The sequence below is a fragment of the Tachypleus tridentatus genome, chromosome 12 (assembly GCF_004210375.1).
Source record: "Tachypleus tridentatus isolate NWPU-2018 chromosome 12, ASM421037v1, whole genome shotgun sequence".
NCBI lineage: Eukaryota > Metazoa > Arthropoda > Merostomata > Xiphosura > Limulidae > Tachypleus > Tachypleus tridentatus.
In genome coordinates this window covers 100,523,974-100,537,554 of record NC_134836.1, presented here as the reverse complement: position 1 = coordinate 100,537,554, position 13,581 = coordinate 100,523,974, and the positions used below count along the sequence as shown (strand labels likewise).

At 28.0% G+C, this 13,581-nt stretch overlaps 1 protein-coding gene across 1 annotated transcript in view; it reads right to left on the bottom strand.

Annotated features, from left to right (window-relative positions):
* The window catches only part of LOC143234160 (maternal embryonic leucine zipper kinase-like), a 67,301-nt gene that overhangs the window by 38,619 nt on the left and 15,101 nt on the right, over positions 1-13,581 (bottom strand). The window contains exons 4-9 of the mRNA XM_076471285.1: positions 13,034-13,150; positions 11,204-11,347; positions 7,769-7,837; positions 6,835-6,927; positions 6,120-6,218; positions 1,280-1,447 (exon numbers count right to left, since the gene is read on the bottom strand). Of these exons, the coding sequence (XP_076327400.1) occupies positions 1,280-1,447; positions 6,120-6,218; positions 6,835-6,927; positions 7,769-7,837; positions 11,204-11,347; positions 13,034-13,150 (690 nt within the window). The remainder of the gene's footprint in view (positions 1-1,279; positions 1,448-6,119; positions 6,219-6,834; positions 6,928-7,768; positions 7,838-11,203; positions 11,348-13,033; positions 13,151-13,581) is intronic.

Genomic DNA, 13,581 nt, shown 5'->3' with positions numbered 1-13,581 from the left:
TGTGTGATGTGCTGTTGTACTAGTAGGACAAATAGTATTTGAGGTTGTATCTATGGAAATATTGAATACAACATTTACAATTTCATTGTACAGGTTGTTGATTAGGTCACAACTGGAATTTTGTTATATTGTTGAACAAGGTATAGAGGAGAGCTACTACGACGATACATGGGACGGAAAGGTTGTCATACGAGAATAGGTAAAGATCTCTGATGGGAAGGTTGTCATACGAGAATAGGTAAAGATCTCTGAAATTGTTATCTCTCAACACAATGTCTTAGAGCAGATCTCTAGCATTGGTGCATCATCGTTTTTCGTACTTAATGTACTTAATTAACAGGGTTGTGTTGTCTGCAGTTAGCACAGTTTTATTCTTCTAACAGTTTGATTGGCTTTTGCCTTCAGATGTTTTGAAAGCAGTAAATTTAAGGAAGATTAAAAGATTTGATAAGATTTAAATGATAGGGGTTTGCTTTGGATTTTCTCTTTTTATTCATGGTTTAGGTTTAGTGGATGAAACAGCCTGGATCAGGGATGGTAAACATTTTTGAAAATGTGTGCCCAAAGTAAGGACAATCTTCTAAAAAATTTTTTGCTTGCCTATGATAATTTTTGGCAGCAGATTATTATTTATTATCATTCTGATTTGTTTTAAGTGAAATAGCTTTAAGAGTTACATGTTGTTAGTAACTATAATAACAGACTTTTTTTAAGGAAAAAGAAGGAGTCTTCTGGCTTATTTATGTTTATTCATTGTTTTACTATTAACAGAAACCATTTTATGAAATGGTATGCTTTGGTTCCTATTATGTAACAAAAAAAAAAGAAAATACTCAACGAAAGGAAAACTATTTTATTCTTAGTAAAGCTTACACCAACAATGACAGATATTTTATATCAGTGTTGTATTTCACTGTTTTGAGAGCTATACATGCAGCATGTTTTTTCAGCAAGTCTATTCCTATAATTAGACTTTACAAAGTTCATCACTGAAAATAATGACAAGCATAAATATGTTGATGAAAGTAGTGTTAACACTGGCATCATGACATTTTTCAGACAGTAAAAAGTTTCAGGAATAGAATTCCATCATTTGGCAACAATGATAATTATATATTTATTTATTATAAGTTAGCATTAGGGTTTAAAGAATCAAGAAGCAGCACTGCATGCAATGTGCATGTTAGCAAAGTGTTTTCACACGTAATAAATGTTAATTATACATTCAAGTTATAATAATTTTACACCAACAAAAGTAGGTAAAAAAATTTGACTGAACCTTAAAGGGGTTCTTCCAAAGGACTGGTTCTGTAAACCCTTCCATCAACCATGGGTCTGTTAGAAGTTCTGTTACAGTTATACGACATTTAGGGTTCACTTGCAATAAACGATGAAGAAGCTGTTTGCTTTTCTCAGATAACCAAAATGGACACTCATATTCACCATTCTGTATAATAATAATAATTATATAAGTACAAATATTTTGTCATTTGTCAATACAGTTTTGTTCTTTCCTGACAAGTAGGTAGGTTGCACATTATTACAAAGCCTTGAAACAACATCTAAAGCAAAATTGCTTTTTATAACAATCATTTGTAATGAACATTTCTTGTAATATAGCTGTTATATACTTAGAGGTTTCTCCCTATTTAAGGTAACCAAATTTTCTAAAGAAATCTTTTAATTTCAATTCATATATTAGAACATGGCAATTATGATATATTTTACTCAGTAAAAAAAACAAGACAAAAATTCAATTTTGTTTCAAGCACTGAGTGAGCCAAAAAACAGTGCAAGAGAACTTCACTGTTAATATTTTAATGTGCTTTCACACACAGTTAAAAAGTACATATTCATCCATCATAGTTCTACTATCATCTTTTGCATTTTTAGCAAAGAACAATTATCAGCAGTACAATTTAATGCTCATGGGTAAAAGAAAATGTAGATGTAGACAGTAATGTTTAAAGTATCACACACAGTATGGAGTTTTATCTTAAATTTTGTATCTATTAGAAAGCAAATGGGTGGGAAATAAATGAAATACAGTTGAGATGACAGTGCTTACTGTAGATAGTATCACTACCAACAATACATATTTAAAGATAAACTTTCTAGGACTATTAAACTGTCTGTTTCCCTTTGCAAAGCTTATATTTATTTGTATGTACTTTCTATTCTGTCATATGTAACAATAATAATGTTTGTTACTAAAGTATTTTCTGCTCAGCCAATGTTACATATTTCTCTCTACTTTTTAATATGAATTGCATTTCATAAAAACTACATCAAAATTAATTCATTAATAATAATAATAACTCTTAACCTTCGATAACTTGTGTGTTTTTAAGTATTTTTAATTGAAAAAGTAGTTGATTTGTTACCTAAGAGCATTCTTCAGAAGTTTTGCAAAAGGACTTAACATTTAACATAAATGCTACAAACACAAGCATGATGAAAGGCAAATTTTAGAAGTTAGTAACAGCAACAAATTTGATAACTGGCAGATCCACTACATTTTGATATGATGTAAAAATAACATTGTTTCCTCAACATTTCTTAGGATTTTCTTTTCGCTAAAGATGGACAATGAATGTGAAAATAAACTGGATAATGAATAAAAATAAGATAATTTTATACTTGCATGCAGTTAGTTACATGTTAAGTTTAGCCCAAGTAATGATATCATGAAAGGGGAATACAGTAGAATATGATATAATTCACTACCTAGTGACTATGCTTAGCATTGATTAATTTACTATAAAAAAAAAAGTAGCTAATTATACAGGCTGCTGAAGACTCCTCACTTCAAAGAAAAATGCTTACGGTAATTTTGAATGAATACTTTTCTACCTCAAGTTACAGTTCTAACCTTATATGTAACAATATAAATTACCCTATTTACTTCTTAGGTATTACACACTTCTTGTTAATTACAGTTTGTAACCATGGCACAAATTAAAAGAAAGGGCTGTCAGTTATTAGTAGTATATGTTAAAGGTACAAATCTCCAGACCAATGAGTTTTTACTAATGAGGACACCTAGCAATAATGGATAATCCATTTTCTACTCTGGTTTTATTTATAAAAAAGTAACTTACAACAAATCTTTAGTGACTCAAGGTTATATTAGAGACGGGGATACACAAAGTGTAGAGTACTGTTCATCTATAACAGAAGTTGCTCCTAAGTCTTAATGCTTTTAAGGGATTTGTTATTCAACATCTTCAAAATTAACTAAACTTTTCTTTTTGCTGAAAAATTAGAATTGTTATATCAAAAATGTGAACAAAATATTTGAAGTGGTTCTTTTGAACTTTTAGTCCGTTTTTAATAACTAAAAATAAACAAACACACAAGTGTAGCAGGTGAAAGTTGAATTCAATACTGAAAACATCATGATATTAACATAAAGCAATTACATTACAGTAAAATACATTAACTTCGAAGAGCTTAGTGTATACACACACACACAATGGAGAAACTACTTTCAATAGTCCCAGATAATTATAGTTCCCAGAAAAGAAAGCATGTGAATAAGTAAATATTACATAAATAAAATAATAACTGCACACCAAACAAATGAAAAATTTCTACAGATATAAAACAATGAGTTTTCAGAATTTATTTCAAGGTAACCATACTCAAATTAGTTTTAAATCAGCTTTAACAACTAACAAGATTATTACTGAAGCTATCATTTGCTATTTATAAACAACTAGCAAGTGAATGTTAAAACCATAACCAGCACGTCGGCCTAAATTGGCTTGACCAACAAGTAGTGACACATGAAATGGCATCTCTCATGTTCTATTTTGGTCTGGGCAGTTTCATTAAATCAAAAAGCACATACTTTTTGAAAACTCGCACATAAAACTATTTAGCCATTGAATCAATTGAAACAAGGGTATAAAATAAACTTGGTGTTGCAGACTACATACAGCACAAACTGATACCTGTATGAGCCAAACTTGATTCAACAATATGTCAAGATATGATGAACAGAGACTGTAAACAGCCTGTGCTACCCAGGCAACATGTTGTTTTACATCATATCATCAGTTGTGAGAAGATAATGTTGTCCTGACAAGTTTGCTCAATGCCATATTGTTGGATGTAGATGCAGCAAATAAACATGTGCTACAACTGTCTATGATAAAAAATGGTAAATAATTGCAGTCTCACTCATACACTGAATAAGAGTGTGACATTCAGTAATCAGAAATTACAACTCTAACTTAGAGTTATACAGTCAGCATCTGCATTAAGTAAAAATGAAGTATGTCACAAAACTGAACATATACTGTAATCTTAATGGATTCCACGTGTATTTGAGAAAAATTAGAACAATTTCTTTAGTGGAAGAAGAGCAGCAGAATTTTGAAAATCTATTTGCACTGTGCCTTAATATTTAATATAACTATAATCAACATAATATCCTAAAATGGAAGCATGTCCATTCCACATAATGAATAACAGACAAAATGTTAGAAAGTAGTGTTACAAAGTACACTGGCATTTATATATTAGAAGTTGTTAACCTGATTTATACCAATAATTTTTCTGTGAATGGGCCATCTTTATTACTAATGTTTTTTTTAGATAACATCAAAGTATATCCTTAGTTATTACTAATTTCCTCAATAATTAAAAAACAAACACCTCTTTCCTAAGCTTTTGTATTAGAGATGTATCTTGGGATAACTAATATTCTGTACTTAAAGATGTAATTTATGAATTATGTCATGACACAATATAGAGTGGGTAGAGTTTATTACATGTAAGTATTTGTCAATCACAATTTCAAGCTTTCAACTGATGTCATTAAAATACCCATTTACTTTCATAAGTATACAGACAAGTTCCTACTTCATTTCTAACACTTGGTTGTTGATAATGTTCACTTCATTTATCCATATAATATGTACTTATGTAAGAGATAAGCATTAATCAATTTTCTTGGGACTGCATTTTATCTTCCCTTGACATAGGTGTCATGCAGCACCACTTTACCAGGTAAAATTATTAATCATTTATAATCTGTTAACATAGTTCCAGTGAAAAGGTAGAAAGGGATGAAAGATCAATATTCAATAAATAATTAAACTTATAATGTAACTCTTCTAATCTGTATCTGTGGAATCCAACGGTGAGTGTGAAATTGTCATTTTCATTCTTTCAAATTCATCAAAACCCCCTAATTTTAGGTTTATAGCTCATATTCCAGTAGTATTTTAAAAATTAATTACTACAACCAGAAAACCTAAAAATTTATCAAGCTTACTTATTTGATTTTTTAAAAATTGCAATTTCAACTAGTTAACTAAGAGCAATTGTAATTTTTCAAATTTTAGCATAACAAAGATTAATAATTATGTCTAAAACAACTCACACCATTGCAGAATTAAAATATCATACAAACTCTGTAGACTGCACATCAAGCACGTATATATGTGAATCTAATTTATTCTTTTCAGTTACCTAATATGAACAGATAAATGAAAACTCGTTCAACTGAAACACGTTCATTTATGTCAAAAACTGAGAAATCCATGATGTGGTTAATACTATATAAATAATTTGTTGTTTCTAACTTACAAATTATGCACAGTGTTTCCTTCCAATATTGTTTCTCCACATTATAAAAGACATGATAATTTGCCTTTCACAAAGAAAAATGGTTTCAAAAAATACTCTGGATGGCTTTAACTTTTTTCAAAAGATTGAAGTCATTTTTTGCAAAATTCATTTACAGAAAACTTTTTTTTTTTTATCAATAAATATTGTTTAGAAAACAAGCTTTCAAAATCTTATTCTGAAAATTAGATGAAAACAGTTTAATATTTCAAAGAAAAACATTTCATCATCAAAAACTAACAAGAAAAATTATAAAGCATGACAGAAAATTAGAATGTACTAGTTTATAGTTATGTAAAGCCTTGCATCTTTCACCTTGGCAAGCCTTTTCTGCTTTGATAATCAGGTTGTAATTCAACAAGTCATTTTTATAATTAAATATTATTTATATTTAGAAACGTAATAACACCACATTAACATTCTAAGAAAGGTTTAAGTAAAAGTAGGAACAAAACAAACCACTATTTCTATAAATCATTTACCTGAATCTTTTTATATAAGGTGCTAACATTGTCATCATCAAATGGTAAATATCCACATAGCAAAGCAAACAGTAGAATTCCCAGGCTCCAGATATCAGCCTGTAAAATTTGAAGGTATTTGTTAATTGAAATTTCTAATTAACAAATCACTATTTAAACTACAGTTGTTTAACTTTTCAAATCATCCTCTTATAATTTCTATTTTCTTGATACTTTCTTAAACATGGTCCATTTTTCATATTTTCTTGAACATCAATGTTTTATAATTAGTTTGCTCATGTCGTAACTAATTTAACTTTTGACTTAATTTTCTCACTTTCTTAAGCAATAATTCCTTTATCACAACTGATTCAGTAAATCTTTTTCTATAATGATATAAACTCATTAATCAGGATTCATTATTTTTACAACCTCTACTATATATAAGTCAACATAATTTATTTAAAAACTTTTCCAAACACTGATGACAAGTACAATTTAAAGACAAAATATTTTAATAAAGCTAAACAAAAACTGCATTATTTCAAATGTTTAACAAATTAAAAGATGAGAAGGAACTCAGTGTTTCATTATTCATTCCACATTTTCATTAAATCAAATAATGACATAATTCTGGTTATCTACATATTGTCTTTTTAAAATCTATATCATTAGATTAGGAAATCTTATGTAAATTATATTTTGCTTATAATATTATAAAACCTTTTGTACACACTTCATTTCCCAAATATTCTTGTCCACTGATCAATTCTGGTGCAGCATATGCAGGACTACCACAACAAGTTTCTAGGTGTGTTTCCATACCTCCCTTAAAATTACAAGATTTATTAGCATGTATTCCTACAACAGTTTCTTTTGCTATAACATAAATTACTGATTATTCTCAAACAAACTTAACAAAAAGCAGTTTATCTTACAAGTATTTTTAAAATAAAGAGAATTTTACAAAATTTCCCTTTTTCAAAAAACTCATTTTCTTATAATGTTAATTGGATTGAGCAAAACATATAGTCAGAGAATGCATCACCATTGGATTAATCTTATTATATGTTCTTCTAGTTATAGAAAATCACTCAAAACATAGATAAAAAGCATAACGTTTAAAAATTTAACAGTCTTAACACTAATGTTATATGACAAGTATGATTATAATCATGCTTTACCAACTAACAAAAGATGTTCTTATAACAACTGGTAAGTATTATTTGTATCACCTCATGTTTTCTGAAACACAATTTCTGGAAAGACTAGTGTAGTACAATTTCCTACAATTTCTAAGGTTTAATTTCAAGAAAACAAAAAATATTCACAATATATGTAAGTTTTACAAACTTTTTTTAAAAATCTATGATAAATGTTATTCCTTGGAGTGACTTCAGGTAAAATCCTTTAAATAAATGTATTTACTTGTCTTTTGACTATTTTGAGCTATGAAGTATATCAAGGTTTGCATGTGCAGAAACCACTTTTTCAAATAATTTGTATTTCTGGATTTTCTTTTGCTTAACTATTTTTGAAAAGTAAATGTGAAAAAAATGAAACTTATTTATTTAGATTTTTTATTTGTTTGGTTACTTATTATTCGTGACTACAAAAATACTAATAAGACATTTTGCAATTTTTGGATAAAAATAACAAGTTCAAATTACCTTTGGTCTAGCACAAAGACCAAAATCTATGAGTTTCAAATTCTGTTCTTCATCTAGGAGAAGATTTTCCTGAAAAAACAAAACAAAAACATAACACAAATTCCTGTTAACTAATTAAGTACTTCTGTCTATATCTGTAAAATTATTAATATCTTGTGAACAGTACATCACAAAATCAACACTGCAAAAGTTAGAAATATGTTTTGATACATGTACACATTATGGACTGCACAAGGTAAAAGTTAATGGGTCTACAGGTAACTCTGCAAAGAAATTCTGATGACCTAAAGCTTATAAAAACTGGCATTTTCATTACAAAAGATAATCTGAAAACAGTCAAACAATCTATTCTTGCTCATTAAAACTGCATTATAATCTAAACTGAAATATGTTTGTAACTTTTAATATATATTAATATAAAATTATAGTTTCATGGTAAATGTTTCAATTAATAATTGTTTTAAGTAGTTTATTAACTTTACTGAAACTGCCTAGGCCCATTGGACCAAACCCGTAACCATTTGTAGTCATTAGTTTACATACTAGTAACTTCTAATATATTTATTGTATATTTGCAAAATTTGGTAGATTTTTAGTAAACATTACAAGGCTGTTGCACACAAAAAGTCATATTTTTTAATGAAGTATTTTCTTTTATTAATATTTGTTCATGTGCATTTTAACCTGGAGGTTAACTCTCAATCTTCAACTTTGAGTTATCACAACATAACAAAAAGGATGTTTTTCAAAAATAAACTTCCTATGGACTTTGTGGAATACTTTCATAAGAGATTTTGTAATACTAAATCAAGTAATACATTTATTTTTTTAGCCTTTTTGCAATAAAATAAATCAAATATGAAACCTTGGTATTTTGGTAAATTCCGAATTATACTTGGTTCTTATTTGAAACATAATAAGAACTATAAGAAATATAAAATTTCTGATCTTAAAAAAGTAGGTTAAACAACATTATGTTTATAAAGATGCAAGTAATACATAAATTGCTATCAAAATTAACATTCAGGAGTTACAAGTTATCAAAGATATCACCATCAAATAATGGTTGCCAACATTCATATTTAGATTTAAGAACTAAATTAAACAGAAGATTAATTCCTGATTTACATGAAGGTGTTAAAACTTTCTGCAAGCTTTATTAACTCCAAGTTTCACAAATATTAATCATACCATATTTTTTTATCATGTATAAGGACATGTTTATCTTTAAATGGTAAATATTAGAGATACATAAATGCAAGAACATTCAATTGTTATTTTACTCCCAGGTAAAAACAATAGCACAGCATAATATAGCAGCATTTAAAAAAACTTACCCCCCCCATAAGTCTCTTAATATAAATTAAGAAAAAAACATCAGAAAAACAATTTTAAATCTTTGCTTGGATTTATATTGAATTAGGAGGTAAAACAGCAATGTATCATTTTCTAACTATATTTTAAGTTAAATGATATCTAGAACACAAGAATGCAAGAAATGAAAGACAAATAACTCTTGTAAAATACACAAATGATATTCATTCCACTAGAGCATTTCCTTCACATTGCCCAAAGTTATAAAAATTGTAGTTTTCATATACCTCCCCTGTAAAAGTTTTTGCTCATTTAACTCTTTCAATCTGGGCATCCATTACTATACATGATAAAGTTTGTTCAAAATTGTACTAATCCTTTTGTGTTATACGAAATATAATATAACATTTTAGCTAATAATAAATATTTTAATAACATACAAGTTTTAAGTTCCTATTTTTACAATGAAATATTTTTTAAAATCCTCAATTTCCCCTAGTTTGACATTTTCTTTCAGTGTTTTTTTCTCTATATTTCCCATCACCTCTTGAAAGAGCAAGAAATTAAGAAAAGTTACTCAAGATGGAATTTTCACTGCTCAGACGAACTATTACTTTTGTTACAGAGCTATCAACAGAAAATCAAACTGTTCCTACCACACCCACCTGCCATATTCTCTTTTACAGGATATGTTAATAATTCATTTATGTTTAATTATGTATTATATATAACCAATAAAAAGTTGAGGATTTCATGTATAAAATGACAAAATGCATAACAGATAAGCATCAGTTTCACTCAGAGCACAGTTTTCCACTGAGAAACTTAATAAGCAGCTTTGATGAAATTGTAATGGATCCTGTTGCAAAGTTAGAAAACCAGAAAAATTGTGAGGAAGAGGGAACTGTCTACTTCTTGTATGCTATTAGTCTATGCTTTTGGTGCATTATTTAATTAACTAAAAATTATTTACTGCATTACTAACATTAGTATAAAGAAGCAGGCTTACATATCCTAAACAATCATTGGCAAGATAAGAGAAGATTGGGTAAGTACTTTTTTTTCATGTTTATTTTTTATTATAAAAGTAACTGCATGATAAAAATATATCTTTTTCGGTAAATAAAGGTTAAATTTGGTAAAATAAACAATAATACAATAAAAAAATGTTTCATGAGGCAAGTACTGAGTAGTATGCGAGTTGTGTAATTTGATAGCACAGCTGCACACACCTTGAGTAACTTACAACTTACAAAGGCAGAGATAGTAGTTAAGCATGGTTCAAAGGCAAAAAAACAATAAAATTTAATTATAAATATATGTATACTGTTACAAGCTAAAAGCTACTTGGATAAATTAATGTAATTTCATGTTACAATTTGAAATCATTCTAAGAAAAAAAGTAATTTAGATTTATTGGTGGTTATGAAGTTGGTCAAATTGACAGATCCCATTTTGAGTCAGGGTAGAGAAAATAACAGATAAGATATAAAGTTTTACCAAGAAACAAACATCTGAAGTGTATTTGAAGTTCTTGGGATATCACAAAGGAAATTTGAAGGTTTTCTTATGTGAAAGGACTTGTAATATTAATTACTCTAAATTTTGTGAAAATACATACTACATGGAAAGTTAGAGGTATTAAATATATATAAAGAATTTAAACATATACAAAGAGGTCACATGGTCAGTCAAATTGACCTAATCCTTATTGAAACAGCTGATCAAAAGCTATTTTTAGAAAAAATAAAACTTTCCTTAAATTTTGTCTTAACTGCTCACAAAAACAACTTATTTTGGCTTTTATCAATAAGATTAATGACTTATTCAAAACAAATGTAATATGAAACTCAAAGTTATTAATTTTGTTAGTAGATAAAGAATCAAGGTTTAAAATTTGTGTGTAAAACATGAAAACTTGAAATAAGGTTAAAACTGAACATTTAGACTTACTATTACAATGATAATAAAATGTATGAAATACCTATTTAAATAAAATTGATAACAATTGTTTGAAAAATAATTAGTCAATTACTTTAAATGGGTTTACAATATGAATAACAGAATACAACACTCCCTTTTAATTATGAAAATCATAATTCAAAACACAGAGGAACATACAGGTTTTAAGTCTCGATGTGCATAACCCTTGTTATGAATATAAGCTACTGCAGACACTATTTGGCGAAAAAACATCCTTGCTTCTTTTTCTTCCAGCCTATCTCTTTCCACAATGTAATCAAACAATTCTCCACCAGGGCAATACTATTTGAAGAAAATATTTGTATTAGACATGAACAAACGTAAACCAAAATAAGAAAAAATTAAACCGCCTTACAAGTCACTGAAAATACAATAAAAGAAGAGAAAATTTAAATAGTTTTACATTTCTAATTGTAAATTCCAATATAAACCCAATTTTAAAAAATTAAAACAATGAAGAACATTAGAAACTTATCGTGTTTAACGACTTTAAGTGAGCACACTAAGTTAGATATTCATTTAATAATTTGTTTTACATAAAGCATTTTAACACAGGCTAAATGTCAAACACTATATCTGGCTCACCTTCACACAAATTTTACTCTCTTATTAAGTGTGGTAGTACTTAATAGTAGAGATTGACAATGTTTAAGTAATTCACATGCTAAAAACCAGTAAGTGAAGAAAAACCAAAAACCATTCAAAGTATTGGTTATGATACACACACACACACACTAATAATGCACTAGAAAGGTCAAAAGCATTTCAAGTAAAAAAACAATTTAAAAATTTATAAAACTACTACTTTTTTTTCTGTTACCTACATACCTACCTGATAACATCAGTGGGACTAATACCAAGACATCTCAGACTATTCCTACAAGATTTCTCCAGTTTGACAGGTCTGTAAGTATTCACTTTTGATATTCCAATAAATGTATAAAAAATGTTTTAACAGGTAGACATATCCTATACGTACCTAAATAATTTTCAAGCCAACAGATAGCACTACAAAGCAATGGATAGACATGCAACATTTTATAGAGGTTAGTGTATATTGTATATAAGCATAACATCAAAAAATAAAAAAATTTAAGTATTAAAAAAAATCACAAATTTTAAAATGAAGTATGTTGCCAAAAGAGAAACGAAACAATAATTAAAACCATAATTACAAATTTAATCACGGCTCTGGTATCTTTATAACTTAGATATAGACTACAGTACAGATTAGATTTTACAAAGTTGTGATTGTGACTTTAATCACTTTAAAAGTTATAGCTATCAGGGATATGTCTATAATGAAAGTTTATAGGTGTGTTCATTCCATGGACAGATAAGAAAACTGATCAAACAAACAGGGAAAAGAAATTAAACTTATGGAAAACAGAAATTGTTAACTGTTCATAGAATGACTAAAAGAGGTATAGAAAACAAGTTTTGTCTTGAAAGAAAAAGTACACACACAAGTGATACTAGCTGGACAGACTTTAAAATGATTTTCAATCCATACTTTGGTTGGCATTGTGATCTGTATAGCTAAATGAAGCAGCTTATATTTTACCAACCATAGTAGTGATTAAAGTATCCTAATGTAAACATGTTAATTCTTTGAAGATCCTTCTGCAATGGAAGCCAACTAGTTTAAGTAATAATGACAGCACATTGCTTAAATAATGAACAAGTAGCTGTAATTATACTTTATTCTTTTTGTAACATTACTAACAAATCCAAACATTTGTAAGACAAGCTGTGGCTTTTATACATGTGTATTGCATATTCCATAAACATTCTTTACAGACTTAACTCACATTAACAATCAATTATGTTTGATCATAAACTTAAGTAACTTGTATACACTCAAAATAGCAGTTGTATGCATAATTATATAGTTAAATGACTTCTATAAACTGAAAATGAAACAAAAAACCATTGATTAATTTATTAAGTGGGATAAATCAATTATACCTCTAAAATTAAAAATATCTTATTTTCTGTCTCAATTTCTTGATATAACTTGCATATGTGTTGATGGCCAAGTTCTTTCAATGCTTCAATCTCTAATTTAACTCTTGGAAGGTCATCCTGCAATTAAAGCAAAATATAAATCCACATAACATACATATTATGCATTCCTAGTGAAGAAACAAGCAATTGTAAATGCTCTATCACAGACTCAGTCCCTCCAGTCTTAAGAAGCATAAAAAATTTCAATAAAATTAACTTGTATACTTTGTTCTTATTAAATTTAAACAAGCTTTAAGTGACATATTCAAACTGTACTTCAACAGCTTGAGTGATCCTTAATAATGTACACAAATGAGTTATCGACAATGTGGACATTTATAACTTTATACCAATATGAATGACAATGTTACAAGTTATTTTGATACTTAGTCCTAAAATAAAATATTTAATACATTCAGCTATCATTCATTTTGCACTCATAATTTAGAATAGTAACAGTTTGTGAAAGCAGATTTAACCTTGAAAAAACAAGAGTTTATTGAATTTCT